Source organism: Rhinichthys klamathensis, unplaced genomic scaffold (assembly GCF_029890125.1).
Source record: "Rhinichthys klamathensis goyatoka isolate OS25496 unplaced genomic scaffold, OSU_Roscu_1.1 h1tg000359l_1, whole genome shotgun sequence".
NCBI classification, from domain to species: Eukaryota; Metazoa; Chordata; class Actinopteri; order Cypriniformes; family Leuciscidae; genus Rhinichthys; species Rhinichthys klamathensis.
In genome coordinates, this window is record NW_026606868.1 from 764,790 (window position 1) to 781,992 (window position 17,203).

At 39.5% G+C, this 17,203-nt stretch overlaps 2 protein-coding genes across 2 annotated transcripts; one reads left to right on the forward strand and one right to left on the reverse strand.

Moving 5' to 3' along the window:
- Positions 1 to 2,636: 2,636 nt before the first annotated feature.
- Positions 2,637 to 8,120, forward strand: LOC130069296 (cathepsin S-like). The gene is made up of 7 exons (XM_056233105.1): positions 2,637 to 2,791; positions 3,080 to 3,202; positions 4,801 to 4,953; positions 6,408 to 6,632; positions 6,861 to 7,026; positions 7,159 to 7,261; positions 7,708 to 8,120. Exons 1-7 carry the CDS (start codon positions 2,669 to 2,671, stop codon positions 7,805 to 7,807), a joined length of 993 nt encoding a protein of 330 aa, XP_056089080.1. The 5' UTR covers positions 2,637 to 2,668; the 3' UTR covers positions 7,808 to 8,120.
- A 346-nt stretch (positions 8,121 to 8,466) lies between these two features.
- onecutl (one cut domain, family member, like) lies at positions 8,467 to 16,626 on the reverse strand. The gene is made up of 3 exons (XM_056233098.1): positions 16,079 to 16,626; positions 14,515 to 15,817; positions 8,467 to 11,285 (listed from the first exon to the last, which is right to left on the reverse strand). Exons 2-3 carry the CDS (start codon positions 15,560 to 15,562, stop codon positions 10,975 to 10,977), a joined length of 1,359 nt encoding a protein of 452 aa, XP_056089073.1. The 5' UTR covers positions 15,563 to 15,817; positions 16,079 to 16,626; the 3' UTR covers positions 8,467 to 10,974.
- Positions 16,627 to 17,203: the final 577 nt, after the last annotated feature.

Here is a 17,203-nt window from a genome sequence, read left to right on the forward strand (position 1 = left end):
TACATTGTCCTTTTTTAATGTTTTTTTTTTATATACATATATAAACAAATGTATTATCTTTTATAAAATAAATATTGAATTTTTAATGTTTTCTGGCTTGTGAAGCTTTAAAAGGAAATATGCTTTCACTCAATTCAGTATGTTTTACAAATGGTCAGTGGAACATCACAACAGTTTCACATGAGGTATTAAAAGGTTTCTCTGAAACTCTGCACTGTGATAGGACAACACATATGTTATGTGACATTCTGCACTTGTGTGCTCAAGTCCAAAACGGTGAATCTACTACTTGCAGGAAAATTTTTACTTCATGAATAGTGACGTCGAAATTTGCTGGTAGGGGTGGAAAAAAGTTTAATGGAAATATATGCATTTTTTTTAATATATATATATATATATACTCATGTCAATCCACAGAAAGAAACTTGTCTGTAAAAATGTCTGATTTGGGACAATTAATTTAATGGAAAACCATGTGGCATGGAAGGATTCTAACTCTTAGCTGATGAGTCTGATGTGCGACCCCCGCCCCCCAAGTCCAAAAAATTGCTTCACGAACCAGAAAAAAATCTAGGGCGTGGCTTGAATTGGTTCATTTGGGACCTGACTGGATCTTTGTGGTTTGTTGCTGTTACCTCATATGAGTGACAGGTTGACACATTCTTGCACCAAAAGTGTCATCGGTGAAGAGATGTCACTGCAAGAGGGAGGGGTTGTTGTTTTGATTAAAGGTTATGAGGGTCCACATGAATAATAAAAAAGATGAGCACAGATAAATCATTGATAAATACTATGATATTGCATAAGCTAAAATTGTCCATTTTGATTTCATGGTGACTTTAATGAGACATACTTGTCTCAGTGGGTAAGTTGCGCACTTTGATCCAGAGATGTATTGCTAATAATTGTGTAAAATGCCATAAATTAAAGTTTGCAATTTACCCACTAGCATGTCTCAAAGTTTTACTGTAAAAGTATTTGTTTGGTATGTTTTGATTTGATTTGTTGATGCTAATACTGAGTTCACCACTAGATGGGGGTATTTCACCTACATTTAAATTGTTTGTGGCTGTTCAGACCGCCTCAAAAAGGATAAGAACTGTCGTGTATGTACGGTATATTGTTTTATAAGTTTTACTAGCGATGTTATTAGTTTACATCACTAATTGATGTGTAATTTCCGATGTTATTCAGAAACAAATATGTATGACCATTTATATATCAATTTATACGAATTGCCTGATTAAATGGACGAAGTCAAAGGATTTAAAGAAAAGCTTGACTTTACTAGACATCAGTTAGTGAGATTTTAGATTAGTTAAAAAAAAATCTCTTTTCAAACTACCTTTTCATTTGGCTAATCGCAACTATTAATAAGTGGATCTCAAGATGGCAAAAATGTAGCCTATGGTTTTCCGGGGAGAGAGAATTCTGCTAGCCTATATGTGGTGATCCAACAACAATATTTTTTTTCCTTTTAATTAAATAGTTTTTTACTCATGTTACAGGGCTAAGCAAAAAGTAAGACAATGCCATATGACAATGGACCGAGATTAGCACGTGATGGAACAAAATAAATGCAAAGTAACCAGGAACTCCAATTCATTATCACTTCCTCTACAGACGACGAAGACGTGTAGCTTAACGAGAGTGCACACGCACAGGTAAGACGAGACACATCTGAGTTCATTTCTTGTTCACTTTCATGTATCGTTTTAATATGTAGGCTATATATTTTGTATCGTATCTTCCTCTCTGATATTTTTTCTCAAAAGGTTTCTCTTTCAGTTTTAATGTATTGACTAGTTTTATAAGAGAGTTAAAATGACGTTGTATGGATTTGATTCCTTAGTAGAAAAATCAGGTGTGTTTCACTCCATAGATATCTGTATGTATATAAATATATACTACTGTTCAAAAGATTGGGGTTGGTAAGATTTGTTAATGTTTTTGAAAGAAAACTGTTAAGATCACCAATAGCATACAGCATATATGTGATAAATAAATACTGAAAACTAGTAATATTGTGAAATATTATTACAATTTAATATAACTTTTTTCTATTGTAATATGTTTTAAAATGTAATTTATTTATGTGATGCAAAGTGGGATTTTTTTTTTTAGCAGTCATTACTCAACTCCAGTCTTCAGTGTCACATGATCCTTCAGAAATCAGAAATGCTCAAGAAATATTTATTATTAATGTTGAATGTTTTTTTTTTCAGAATTATTTGATGAATAGAAAGATCAAAAGATATATATATACATATATATATATATATATATATATATATATATACATAAAATATCAAATATTATTTAATGAAAGACTTGTTTTTTCCCCCTCACTTTATTTAGAATTTCTCCACATAAACAAAATTACGGATACCATTGAATGATATCACATATATGTAGGCCTACTTATGATCCTTAATATGTATCTGGATTCTGTCTCTTGTCAATAAAAAGGACCATGTAGCAAATAGAGACAGAACAAGTTTAATTCTAAGTAAAGAATGAATAACTAGATTGTTACAGAAGTCTCCTTCATGAAATAATCTTTTCATACTGTGGTTGATGTGTGAGCATATACAGTATTAACAGATAAAATATTGATGTTTTAATGCATGCCAGTAACTTTCATGGACCGTTTTGCTCTTGTCAGGCCATGATGTTCGGGAGCTTGCTGTTTGCCGTGTGTTGTAGCGCAGCACTGGCCCATTTCAACTCGAATCTTGACCAGCACTGGGAGTTGTGGAAGAAGACGCATGACAAGTTTTACTCCGCCGAGGTGAGAACATGAGTTTCATAAGCATCGATCACAGCTGATCTTTTACCCACTGCTAGAATCGTATTTTGCTTATCACATGTTCAGTGAGGAAAACAAAACTCTTCCTTGATACTCATCAAACTGGTAAAGCTTGTTTCATGGGCTTTTTTGATAGAAAATTTATTTGTATTCATATGAGACTTATATAAATAGTTAATTAATAGTTCTAAATAGTTTTGACAAGTGATGTCAATAGTTTCATATATTGCTGCATTAAATTGTTGAATCGTCTTTTGTTCATATTGGCAGGTTGAGGAACTGGGCAGGAGGGAGTTGTGGGAGAAAAACCTTGAACTTATCACCCTTCATAACCTGGAGGCCTCCATGGGCATGCATTCATATGACCTGGCCATGAACCACATGGGTGACATGGTGAGAACATGAGTCCAATTAACCTTTTTGCCTTGTCTTTTTGTTCATGATTTTCGTCAGACAAAAATCTCCTGGCATGCAATACTTTTTTATTTTCTTGTTTATATTTTTTTAGCATGAAACTACTGTGAGATTTGAGCATTGTTTACTATATAAGGGAACAATATACATCAACCGAATACAATAATTAAATTTTTTTTTGCAGTTCATTTTATTTTTCATTATGTTTTACTTACAATAAGTTCTAGATCTAATTTGCAATAGTATCTAGATTTTACACAGCCATAAAGATAAGCATAATAATAATTTGTGACATTTATATAGTGCTTTTTTGGGTACTTAAAGGGATACTCCACTTTTTTTGGAAATAGGCTCATTTTACAACTCCCCCAGAGTTAAACTGTTGAGTTTTACCGTTTTTGAATCCATACAGCCGATCTCCGGTTCTGGCGGTACCACTTTTAGCATAGCTTAGCATACATCACTGAAGTGGACAAGACCATTAGCATTTCTCAAAAAAAAATGACCAAAGAGTTTCGATATTTTTCCTATTTAAAACTTGACTCTTCTGTAGTTACATCGTGCACTAAGACCGACGGAAAATGTAAAGTTGCGATTTTCTAGGCTGATATGGCTAGGAACTATACTCTCATTCCTGCGTAATAATCAAGAAACTTCACTGCCGTACCATGAGTGCAGCAGGCGCAATGATATGACGCAGCGCCTGAAAATAGGCCACCTTCCGTCAACACAACGGAACTATTTTCAGGCGCTGCGTCATATCATTACGCCTGCTGCACTCATGGTACGGCAGTGAAGTTTCTTGATTATTACGCAGGAATGAGAGTATAGTTCCTAGCCATATCAGCCTAGAAAATCGCAACTTTACATTTTCCGTCGGTCTTAGTGCACGATGTAACTACAGAAGAGTCAAGTTTTAAATAGGAAAAATATCGAAACTCTTTGGTAAATTTTTTTTGAGAAATGCTAATGGTCTTGTCCACTTCAGTGATGTATGCTAAGCTATGCTAAAAGTGGTACCGCCAGAACCGGAGATCGGCTGAATGGATTCAAAAACGGTAAAACTCAACAGTTTAACTCTGGGGGAGTTGTAAAATGAGCCTATTTCCAAAAAAAGTGGAGTATCCCTTTAAAGCGCTTTATATATGGAAGGGGGGGGAATGTGCGCCAGTCATAGTGCGCCAGAACGCCCACCACACGCCAGCTTATTGGTGGAGAGGAGACCGAGTGATGAAGCAAATCAGTAGTATATATATATATATGGGAATGATTAGGAGGCCATGATGGTGGACAGAGGCCAATGAGCAAATTTGTCCAGGATGCCGAGGAGGTTACACCCCTACTCTTTTTCGAATCACATCCTGGGATTTTTTCTGACAACAGAGTCAGGGCCTCGGTTTAACGTCTCATCCGAAGGATTTTGATTTTGACAGTATAGTGTCTCCATCACTATACTGGGGCATTAGGACCCACATAGACCACAGGGTGATAGCTGCATAGGCTATATGCTCTGCAAAGCAAGCAACAAATTCATCATCTGTAACTCACAATTCTCTGTTTGTCATGTTGAATCACAGACAACGGAGGAAATCCTGCAAACATTAGCCACGGCTCGTGTTTCTCCTGGCTTTAAGAGGCAAACAGCGACATTCGTGGGCTCTTCTGGGGCTCCTATCCCAGACTCTCTTGACTGGAGAGAGAAGGGATATGTCTCCAGTGTGAAGAACCAGGTATTATACCGTACATTTTGAGAGAATACAATCTGATATTTGGTCATTTAGATTTGTGTCTACGTAGCTTTTTATTTGGTTGGACAGCTATTTTTGTTTCTTTTGATAGACAAGAGACAAAAGCAATTTTGAAAATGTCAAGTTTCACATTGAAGTATTTCCCATGAATCCAACCTAAAATGCAGCATTGAGTCGTCAACCTATTTCTTAGAGGTGGGAGAAAAAATCGATACAGCATAGTATCGCGATATTTTCTGTGGCAATACTGTATGATACACGGGCGCCAACTATCGATCTTTTATTATTTAAATTAGCTACACATGAGAATTTAACTTTGGTAGTAGAGTGCGTGTCTGCGTGAGTGTTCAGCGGTGTCGCGTCTTCTATCTCTCTTCTCTCAAAATGTGTTGTGCAAGGCAAGCATCAAGCGCTGCGGCGATAATACACACTCGCGTTTAGGAGTCGGGACATGACGGAATATTCACTTGCACAATCGGGCCAGCAGTGCATCTTGACTGAAGTTTACCATTTGCACGTCTTTTTAAGTCTTACCAGTTTAAACATTCAAGCGATTTTAAACTAATCAGTGCTCTGTTCGCGTGCTCTGAGATGATTTTCTATGCGCACATTCATGGAAAATCCGCCTCAAAAACAGCTGGCCAGTAACAAATGTTATTTTTCGCAGATTGTATTTCTTTAACACGCATAATTGTGTCAATTTCGGTCTTCGTGAGTATACTCTAAACATAGTCGGTTTGGTCTTTAATAAGCATAAAACGCATGTGACAGTATAATGAACACAGGATCCGTGCACTAGCTCTTAAAGTGACGTCAGCCATATGTGTCTGTCATTAATTTTGTTGTCAAAAAAACAACAAAAGATAGCTTTAAGTTAACGGAATCAGGATTAATAGCCTATGTATTTAATTTAGTCAGGACTAAAATACTACCCACTACCCAGTGTTACTATCTGGGTAGTATACAGTGTTGTACATTTGATTACATTATTCAGTTTCTGTATTTATGAATACTAGTGTTAGACCTATTCAAAAACTTTTCTCTTTATTTGTCATTATTTGTATCTTTATTCTATTGTATTTATTTGTGCTACTTTTTTCAATTTAATTAAACAATTTAAATCAAGCTTCCTTGTGTTGTGTAAATTCTTAACAATGTTACCCCCATTGTAAAAATTGCAATGAGCGCAAACATTTAGGCGATATAAATGTAATAATTTTGTTTGGAAAAAATGCAAAAATTGAAGTTGAAAAAAGGTAATAAATTGCAATATATTGCAGAATATCGCAATATGTTTAAAATCGCAATAATATCGTATTGTGACCGAAGTATCGGGATAATATCGTATCGTGGTGCCTCTGGTGATTCCCACCCCTTTCTCAGGTCATGTGTTTCCTGTTTTAGTCGTTTTATCATGCTTTTCTCTCTGCTGTCAGGGTGCATGTGGCTCTTGTTGGGCGTTCAGCTCTGTTGGGGCTCTTGAAGGTCAGCTGATGAAGACCACAGGGAAGCTGGTTGACCTCAGTCCTCAGAACCTGGTGGACTGTTCCTCCAAATATGGAAACATGGGCTGCAATGGTGGTTATATGGACCAGGCCTTCCAGTACGTCATTGATAATGGCGGAATAGACTCAGATTCATCTTACCCTTATGAAGCAGTGGTAAGTTGTTTGTGTGGGTCCAAGTGAAGAAAAAACAAGTGATAATTACAGAAGAAAGAATATGAAAAACCAATCCATATTAGAAGTGACAAGAACGGTTACTGCAAAATTTTAGCAATACATGTCAGGTCTCTACATCACTGGATTTGTCAGTGTTTGGTACATTATTTAAAAGCTGCAATCCATTATCATTATGAGTATAATCTAATAAATAAATGTGTCCTACAGCAAGGGCAGTGCAGATACAATCCATCCCAGCGTGCAGCAAACTGCACCAAGTACTATTCTGTCCATCAGGGAGATGAAGAGGCCTTGAAGGAGACTTTGGCCAGTGTCGGGCCTATTTCAGTGGCCATTGATGCCACCCACCCTAAGTTTATACTGTATCACAGTGGTGAGTATTTCTTTTCTACACATTTCAGTCATAGCGATTACCAGATTAGGTTTTTAAGTTGGAATTTGAAGGTCGAAATTATTTTTCTTTTTCTTGGAAACTATTATGATATTATCTCATATCTGTCCACAGGAGTTTACAATGATCCATCCTGCACCCAACATATAAACCACGCAGTGCTGGCTGTGGGATACGGTGCAATTGCAGGGCAGGACTATTGGCTGGTCAAAAACAGGTACAATCAGAATGATTGTGAAATTTTGTTGCCATAACCTGACTGGGTCTTTTTTGGAGGGGAGGGGGGGGGGGGGGGGGGGGTGGTGGAAATAGAGGAGTTTCAAAACAAAGTCTTGTAAAAGCGAAACATCTGTTTCGGACAAAACATATTCCCTCGGTTTCACAGACCAGGCTTAAGCTAGTCCCAGACTAAAATGCATGTTTGAGCTGTTTTAACTGAAAGCAACTTGCTCTGACATATCATGCCATATCAGGTCACAATGGCAAAAAGCATGCCATTGTTTTGTCTCAAGATGCACACCAGTCATGTTATTTTCTAAAGCATGTTTATAAAAGTCTACTTAAATGTCTTAATTAAACTAAGGCATAATCTAAGCCCTGTCTGTGAAACCAGGCCTTAGATGAATAAATGCAGATGCCGATTGTTTGCTTTTGCTTTAACAGTTGGGGTCCAGGATTTGGAGAAGGTGGCTACATCCGTATGGCCAGAAACCAGAACAACATGTGTGGCATCGCCTCATACGCCTGCTACCCGGTTATGTAAATGAAACCCTGTTGAAATATATGAATATATCAAAACAAGAAATGCACATTTTTATAATCTACTTTCTTAACAGTAAATGTGTTCTGTTTTTTTTTTGTATTTACATTTTCTTTAAAACAAAATCCCAAATGTATCTTATGAGTATCTTACAAAATAAATATTGAATTTTAAATGTTTCCTTTGGCTATTTCTGAAGCTTTAAAGGAAATATGCTTTCACTCTATTCAATATGTTTACAAATGACTTGGTTTTATTCAGTGCAACATCACAACGAACAGTTTCACATGAGGTATTAAAGGATTTCTCAAGATCAGCACACAATGTCCAGTTATGATTGACATTTAGATTGCTGTGATTTTTACACCTTTGGTTGATTAGCCACATTCATAAGGTAACACAAGGGAGAGAATGGCATAAAATGACACAGATGTTCACACCAGCAGAAAGAGATTTCAGATGAGTGATAGGTAAATGAAAATAGAAAACACTTGCTACCTTTTCAGTCTGCTTATCTGAACTGTCAATAAGTGGATCTCCAGATCTCCAAAAAAGAAAAGAAAAAAAAAAGCATTGAGAGTGAATTCTGTCAGCCTATGTTGTGATCCAATCAGGTTTGAACATAAAATGCATCATATTTGTAGAGACAAACATATTTAACATTTATTTTTGTCTATCTTCACTTTTACACGGTAACACTTTGGTTCTTTATTTTTTATTTTTGGAGGGATAAGCAATCATAAGATCAGCAAGATCCCCTTTCTTGCTCCGATTGTCATTCCCATTTGGTCTTTAAATTGATAAATGTTCTTCAATCGCTCTCTTTTTCTGTCTCTCTCTCACACACACACACACACACACACACGCTCAACACACAAACAAGGTTCTCTCTGCCTGCAGGTAGGGCTGTGATTTAGTTGTGTTCACGGATTGATTCCAGCACATTTGGCTATAAAAACTTAGTAACGCACAGACGCTCCCTGAATGGATGGGATCTTTGGTACAGTTACATCTCAGCTACACGACACATCATCACACACAGTTGAGGTAGATGAAATTAGAGCTGTCGGGTAGAACAAAAAGGGCCAAACGGGTTCCCCTCGGTGGGATAGCGGAATAGAACTATCACTTCAGATTTACACGTTGTAGTAACTCTTCCAAATATATCTGAAGAGGTTAAAAACTACGAGAATATGCCGCGATTTATGTGTGCCCCTCTTCATTGTCAATAAGTCTGTGTGAACAGAGTATGCACCAGGAGGCGCCAAACACTAACGTACGTCAACCATCATCTGCTAAACGTGATTTTCGGGACGCTACAGGTCATCGAGTGATCTCTAACCATCTACCGCTGTAATTTTGCAAATTATAATAACCTAAATCCTTACATCTCCACGAAAAGAGAGGCCCACCCAGTTAACTACTAGCGCTGCAACAGGGTGACCTGGAGAGTTGAGACGCACAAGCTGACACCCTTTGCCCTGCGCACAGCACGCTTACAATTGTCGCTCATTAAACTTTAATTCCCATCCCCAAACTCCCATTCACCACCCCTCCCCTTCCTCTGATCTGCCACCCCTCCTGGTGAACGCCCTAAGCCCATGGGCCTGGCTGAGCGCCGGCCCCAGCCACCGAGAGGACACAGATAAAAAGGGCCTCTTTGAAGTCGGCAAAAGTCGATGGCCTCTTTCATGGGCCCTCTTTCAAGTGCGTGCTGCGAAGGGGCCTCACTACATGCCCTGCAAAGGTTAAACACAGGGGAACGAGAAAGAGCATTGAAAAGGGGACGATCTCTCCCTCTACTGCCCACCCGAGAGACTTCAGCGCAGCATGAATGATCGTCGTACAGTAAATGTGGACTGCAGTGAGGAGATCACAGTTCAACACAGCCTAAATATAGAAGCATCTCGACTTCATAGCCACTTGTGTGCCGCTGTACGATCACGCTGAGTCTCGATCTGTTCAGTCAGGCTGTGGCCTAAAGGGTCTAAACATGCAGCATGAACATGGATGGGTACGCTAGTCTGTCTATCGAGATACTAACACAGCGGTCAGGAGACGAGAAACGTTGGACATTCAGGGAGGACAAATATTCATCTTTGGTATTGGGACTCCTATCAGAGACAGGGTCGTTTTTCACGTACAAACAACAAATAAATACTGAAGGTAACTAGCAAATAAATAAAATAAATAGCTAGAAGATTAGAAATAAATACATAAATAATTATAAATACACAAAGTGGTTCTCATTTCATATTCAATTCAAGCTTTTTGTAAGTATTTTTCATCAGGATCATTGAGATTTTGAGCTTTTTCCCGGTACAAAAAGCCATCGGCCAGATTGTGTGCTTGAAATTTGTACAAAATACAAACAAAAACCAGATTTCTCCATCTCCATATCTAAGAAATCATTTTTTGAAATCAGATTTTGCAAGAGAAGAGAGCGTTCTGGATTTTTTTTGCAGCCATTCTGTCAGCAGAAACTCACTAACAAGTTGAAAGTCTGTTGCAAAAAGTGTCACGGCTGCACTTTCCCCACCACCTTGTTTCGAGTTCTTCCTAAGTTGTCTGGCTGCGACACCATCCTGTGCATTTTGTAACGAAGGAGTATAAAAAGAAAACAAGCTCTTGAAAAATGTTCATATTTTGGTTTCAGCTTCTTTGCCCAGTAGTTTTTCCCTTTAAAGGAATCTCTGAAATATTCGCTTGCATCCTTCTTGGTTTCTTTGGTCATTAATTGTCCATTTGTTGCAAAATCATCTCTCACTCTCTCGAGAACCCTAAAAATATCATTTTGCCACTTTCCGCCTGTCGCGATCAACAAAGAAAAACCAGAAACGTTTGGACCTTGCACTGATTTTAGACGTTGTAACAAATTACAAAATAAACCGTTTCAATATCTATTCATAACCCTCAATATGTTGATTTGTGAATGATTTCATAAGCCCTAATGTGTTGGGCTCGTCCTTCACGATTAAAGCTAAAATAACCAACGCTAAAACTACAATCAATGCCTGTCTCATCTAGACATTGCGGACATCACCCTCTTAAAGACTTCATCTTTGGTTTCATATGCTGTTGATTTGTATTCAAAAACACCCTTGATTAAAAACTCTAGGAGCTACAGGTAAACCTGTGCTGTGCAGAGCGGAAAACGGCTCGTTTTCCCATCATGCCGTGGAGCAGGTCACAGCTGGAGATGCAGTGCTGGACCCCGACGAGCCGGTGGAGGATGGGCGGCCCTCTTCGGTCCAGCGGTTGACGTTTCTGCGGCGAGCGTTCATGAAGAAGTTGCTTACGGTGGAAAGCTCAAGGCCCAGCTGCTGAGAGATGGTGATCTGCAGGTCTTTGGTCGGTCGGTGGTTCTCTCTAAAAATGGCCAAGAGAGTGCGACGCTGCAGGTCTGTGAAGACTAGCCGGGTGCGTTTGGGCCCCTGGTTGCGCTCTAGCTTGGACTGCTCCTGCTCCTTGCGCTTACAAGCTGAAAAATAAGAGAGAAAAACATTAGTCTAAAAAGACCTGGAAATATAAATAGGCTAGGTCTTTTCAATTATTATTAGCTATTTATCTTTGTTATCTAATCTCTACACTTTCTTAATTGGAGAGAAAATAAAGAGCGCCTGTTTCAGTGTAGATTTTTTAACAAGTGGCTTTTGTCTTTAACAATAATATAAATAATTTCAAACTGGAAAAAAAAAGATGAGCAAGTAATGGCTGACAGTTTCAGCAAGTGCAAATATAGTCAAAGGATGAAAAAAAATCTCACATTTTGAAGATATCAACATTTAAAAATCTTAAACATTGCAACCAAATTGAGAGATGACGATTAAGTTCTAAAATAGGCAAACAAAATCAGGAAATTACAGTCAAAGGCTAAAAAAGGTCTCAAATCGTTAAAATAGAAAACATTGCATGTAAAATGAAACTCAAAAAAGATGCAAAAGATCAGTAAGAGCTAATGTTGTCAATACTCTGCATTTTTATGTTATATAATTATCATATACAGCTATTATTGTTATATAATACACGGCTTAATTAAATACCGCACTGGGTGTTGACCAGACTATTGCCTGAAAACCAGAGAGAGTCTCTATCAGACAACTGCCAACTTGATAGATAGATAAATGTACTTTATTGATCCCTGAGTGGAAATTCAGGATAAGGGAGATTAAGTGATATGAAGAAAGACTGTAAACGTGCTGAACAATAACCATCTATATCAAATAGATGGCAAACAATACAGAAGAAAGTCTGTTGTCCTCAAAATGCACATTTCAATGTTTCAATTCAGCATTTTACCCCTGTCTCCTATTCAAGCAACTCCCGATCCTCTCGATCGGCCCAACCTGCTTTCGGCAGTACAACGGCGACCATTAACTAAATGCTTCCTGATGTTGTAATCATGTGTAAAAGGTAGGAATTACCATGCTATAAATCCACCACACTCTGAGACATAAACCTCCCCCCATAGAGTTCTTATGATCGTGGGAGCAGGCCCTAATCATGATGTATACCACTTGTCTCATGTAGCTGAAACGTGATCGAAAGCCTTTTTCATAAACCACCCCCACCCCCCAATTGCCTATCACCCCTCTCTCCCCCCGAAGCCGTACTCCCTGCCTACTCCACCCCCTGCTGATTTTTTTTCGGCCACAGGCTGATAGAAATTATTGATTAAATCTGTGCTGCTCAGACTCCCCGACCTATAGAGGAGCTTTAACCCCTTTAGTGCTGGATGAAAGGGGAGCTTCTGCGTGCCAAACAACATTTGTTGTCAATCTCAGCAGGGCGGCAGAGATCTAAACGTAACTATGCAATTTTAAATAAAAATAGTTTGGGGCTAAAGATGTAAAAGTAACAGCATCAGTGAAAGAGCCTCTGCTATTTAAGCCGATTATATCTCAGTGATTCCTTAAGACAAGAGCTTTAGGCTTCAGTGCTTGTGTTTGAAATCCCAATGCTGTCCGAACACCGAGCTTTAGAGTAATGATCTCTACCCTGCCCTGCGACTGAATTTCTCTCTGTTCGTCTCTCTCCCAATCAAAGCTCAGCCAGTTTGCGAAAACACACAGGCACAACAAACAGAACACATCCACACAAAAGACCTGAGGAAAAACTGAGTGAGAGAAAGAAAAAATAGATTTGTGATATCTAGAAAAACCAGGATATGAATTGCAGGTCAATAAATCTTGCTTATGAAATATTGAAAGATGCATTTATTGTACAACAAATGCAGTGTGATCTCAGGCCCTGTTTGCAATATGCATGAAAGCTTGTAAAAAATAAAATAAAATAAAAATCATAGTTTTAGCCTCCCAATAACAAGTATCTTAAAAGTGCTGATGGATTTTAAAAGGATGGGTTTTTGTTGTGTAAATGCTGGTTAAAAATCACTGCATTAAGCTGAATCATCATTAAATGTGTCGGTAAGTTGAACTCCTGCTGCCTCTGAGAGAGGAGGCGTGTAGCCGCATGCATTCTAATGTTTGCTCATGCCGTCTTATTCACAGGAGGTGTGTGCAGGAGCCTTCTGCGTTGCTTTCCCAAGGAAATCAATACCAGCTAGTAATTAAACAAAGGGCATGGTGAGAAAAGTCAACACTCATGGAAAGTGGGTTATATAGGGAAATACAGAGGTGTCCACTTATGCTATGCTTTTGTGCACAGAAGCTGTGAAAAAAAGCCTCAAGAAAAAAATCCATCCAATAGTAATTGGCCAACAGAAAATTCAGAGTCAATATCAATTCAAATTTAGGAAAAATAATCCTCAAGCCAAGCCTGAATTATGCATGAAAATAAAACAAAAAACTCAACTCAAAAAGAAAAGAAAACAAAAAAACAACGTTTACATTCATCATCCTGTATGAACATTTATTGCCAATCACGAAGATTTCCACAATGGCATGTTTAGCGACTACCACAAAAAAACAACAACAGCAGGACATGGTACCACTCAGGCCAACAGGGCATTGATTGATTCCATGTATTTCGTTGCATGGAACACCCCTACGACTGAGGACACAGTGGTCACCAATCAATATCTGTAGTGGTAATGCAAGCAGAATAATTCATTCTGAAGCGTATTTCATGCTTAGGTGATTGATCGCTTGGGATTCGGAAAGATTTCGGGAGAATCTGCGTGTCTGTGTTTGTCTCCCACCCCACAATCCTCAGTGGCTGCTGCAGCACGCCAGCCGACATTTTGAAAACCGCCCCATCCCTGCATCGCCAAACGCACCGCCTCCCCCCCCCCCCCCCCCCCCCCCCCCCCACCCCACCATCGTCCATTCTCATGTTACTGTTTTTCTCTAGATCTCTTTGTGTGCTTTGGACAACAGTTAAAGTTTCAGCCTCTTCAATGTCAAAACATTGTAACACGGCAAGATGCACTGGGTTTGAGGTGAAATCTCTCAATAATATCTCTCAAAAATGTTTATTTAGCCTTATTGCAACAAATTGATATGTTCATTTTAACTGTAATTTGATCAAATGTTGGTCAAAAATACTGTTGTATCTGTGGTACTTTTCATGTATTGTGACTGAATAACTGTAATGGAAAATTTTACTTTATTTGTGGTTGATCATATATGTACCAATTGTCATTGTCTTAAACAATACTCGCCCATTTCGACTTGTTAATTTTGGGCATTTGTTCTGTTTCACAACAACAATACATTTAAACTACAATTCAACTGAACAAGCTCTTTTACCTTCCAGACGTAAGGAGGCCATCCTCTGAAACTCTGGCTCCTGTAGCCAGCGGGACATCCTCTTGAAGGTTTCGCGGCCAGACTTGAGTTTCCCCCAAGGTTTGGGGTTCCTGAGCAGGTCTGACAGAGTGCCCTGAGACCTGCACAGAACCCGCTCTGCAAAAATGGCCTGTGGGATGCTGTACCTCTTCAGTTCAGTGATGATTCTCTGAGCCACGTCTTTAGTGTTGATCTCCTCGCCTCCGCCGCCATTCTGTGAGCCAGCCAGCATGCCCTCTCTTCCCAGGCTGGAGCCGGAGGAGGAAGGGGAAGAAGAAGGGAGCTCCCCAAGCTTGGAGGCCTGTTGGCTGGAGAGGTGGTGCTGATAACTCTGGTTGTATAAATGGGGGTGGTAGGTGGGAGTGTGCTGATGGGCATCCATTTTGTTTAGCTGGTGGCTGACCCCATGCTCGCCCCCCAAAGAGGGTGGTGACATCTCCCTCACAAAGTCTGCCGCTGTTCGACAGATGTTCCCCCCGTTGCTGCCCATATGGACCTCATGGCCACCAGGAAGCATCTGGCTACTGTGTCCGTTCTGACTTCCCAGGCTACCATAGCCATGCATGGCGGTCTCCAGGCCTGCACTGCCCAGAGGTGGAGACAGACCTTGTCCCAAACCAAAGTCTTTTCCATACGACGTGTAGTAGTTTCCTCCTAGACCTCGATCTTCTCGCATGAGAGTGAAGCTGCCGATGACGTTGCTGACGGGCAGGCAGGGATGGTGGTGGTGATGATGGTGGAATTTGTCATCAAAGGGTTGTAGGGGTGTTAATGTGGTGTAGGTGCTACCACAACTGGTTGGTGCATCCCTACCATACCCCAGAGTTGCCATGCTGTGGTCGTACGCGGAGCTCTGGTGGTCGGACTCCAGGCCCATGGCGGGGCCTCCCAGAGAGGGACGAGGGAAAGCAGCCGCGAGATCGCGAGAGTGCAGCATGGCTCGGCTGTCCTGACTGTGCGCCAGCTCTACGTGGCTGTGCACGGACATCTCACCCATATTACCATCCATGTCGTTACCTTCCTCACTCCGCTTCTTCCTTAAATTCCAGCTGATGTGTTTTTCTAACAGTCTAATGTGTGGTTACTGTAATATAATATAAAAACAGTTCCTGATGCTGTTTATATCTCAAAATCTGATTTCAGTGTACTCTCAGAGACATTTCATCACAGTGGCACCATCTTGGGTCATGCAAGCAAATTCTGTGTTCCATAAATGCATCTGTATTTATCCATGTGAGTCTTGCTTTTGCCTTGGCGACCAATGCTGAAAAAGAGACAGGACCATGATCACTGATTTGTTATTGATAAATTTATTCAGCTGTATTGATTCGTCACAAATATTAAAATAGCTACTTGAACCTAATGATTAATTCCGTTATTAAGTAATAACTTTTTTGTCTATTAATAGCAAACTTATTTATTATAGCTTATCTATTTAATACAATTATTTCAGTTCCAAACTAACTTCAACAATCATATCGACGTTTAAAAAAAGGAGGAAAAGAATTAAGTTAGAATTGCTTACCTCACAACGCAGCTTATCCGACTAGATGGAGAGAAGCGAATCAGCCTCTCCAAAACGCAACCAAAAGCCGATAATGGGATGGGATATTCTATAGGCTACACCTGCAGAAATTCCGAATTTACAATCACACAGCAATTGGTTTTGTGTAACAGCGACTTTTGTTTGTCATCAGCATATTTCAGTGTTAAAAAAAGAAGAAGAAGAAGAAGAAGAAGCAAAGGCTCGGTCCTGGTCCGTCACCGCCGTTATCCGCTAGATTCTCGCTGGACCACAACTGTCGAGGATGCAACACAAATGATGCGTAAGGCCGTGTATGATTTCGTCCGATGTCCGGACTTCGCTATGCAGCAATCGTGTCAAAAATAAGCGCCGATCTATGTCTAAGCACCGCGCTCAGTCGCTGTCATTATCTCTGTGGTTTTGCCCTTCTGTATCCTCATCGATCTCGGCCCCAACTCTTTCTCTCCTCTCTCTCTTCCCCCAGCCCCCCTCCTCTGTACGTCACACTCTTAAAATCTGACAGATGTGGGGTGAATTTACAACCCTCGTTAACTCCTTCCCTCCTGCGGACCTCAAGAAGCCATTGTCTTAGCTCGTGACAGTGTTCGACAGTGTTATACAGTTTCAGAGTTAGTTGACTTAAAAAAAGATTTCAATAAGAACATTTTAGGGCGCAATCTGCTGAGTTTCTCGAGTAACCCAAAAGACCCAAAGTCTTTTGTCATAGCCTACATTTATGTATTTAATAAACTGATGGATATCTATGTTTTCTAGTGTTAGGTCAATTTTCTACTGTTGCTATGGTTACCCCTAAAATAAACGCGATTTTACATTTGCGATTGAAAATAGGTGCAACAATATTTTGAAGCCAAATATTAAATTTGATATAATATTTAGTATTTCGTTCTAGGCTACTGTTAACATTAACTGTTTACCTTCAAGCATTTATCTGTTATAGATAGCCTAATAGGCCTACATTTAGAATTTTTTTAATAAACAGGAAAATATGCTACATCGAACACAGTTTAATCCAATTAAAAGGCCAAAACGTTTATGTACTATTAACTACATTTTTATTTTCCCAAGCAGAAGGCAATTAACTGAAGCAACAAAGCGCATGAACTG

Coding starts and splice junctions, on each gene's coding strand:
- LOC130069296 (XM_056233105.1), top strand. CDS start 2,669: ATGATGTTCGGGAGCTTGCTGTTTGCCGTGTGTTGTAGCGCAGCACTG. Junction 3,203..4,800: donor TGAACCACATGGGTGACATG/GTGAGAACATGA, acceptor GTTGAATCACAG/ACAACGGAGGAAATCCTGCA. Junction 6,633..6,860: donor CTTACCCTTATGAAGCAGTG/GTAAGTTGTTTG, acceptor TGTGTCCTACAG/CAAGGGCAGTGCAGATACAA.
- onecutl (XM_056233098.1), bottom strand. CDS start 15,562: ATGGATGGTAATATGGGTGAGATGTCCGTGCACAGCCACGTAGAGCTG. Junction 11,286..14,514: donor GGCCTCCTTACGTCTGGAAG/GTAAAAGAGCTT, acceptor CTTATTTTTCAG/CTTGTAAGCGCAAGGAGCAG.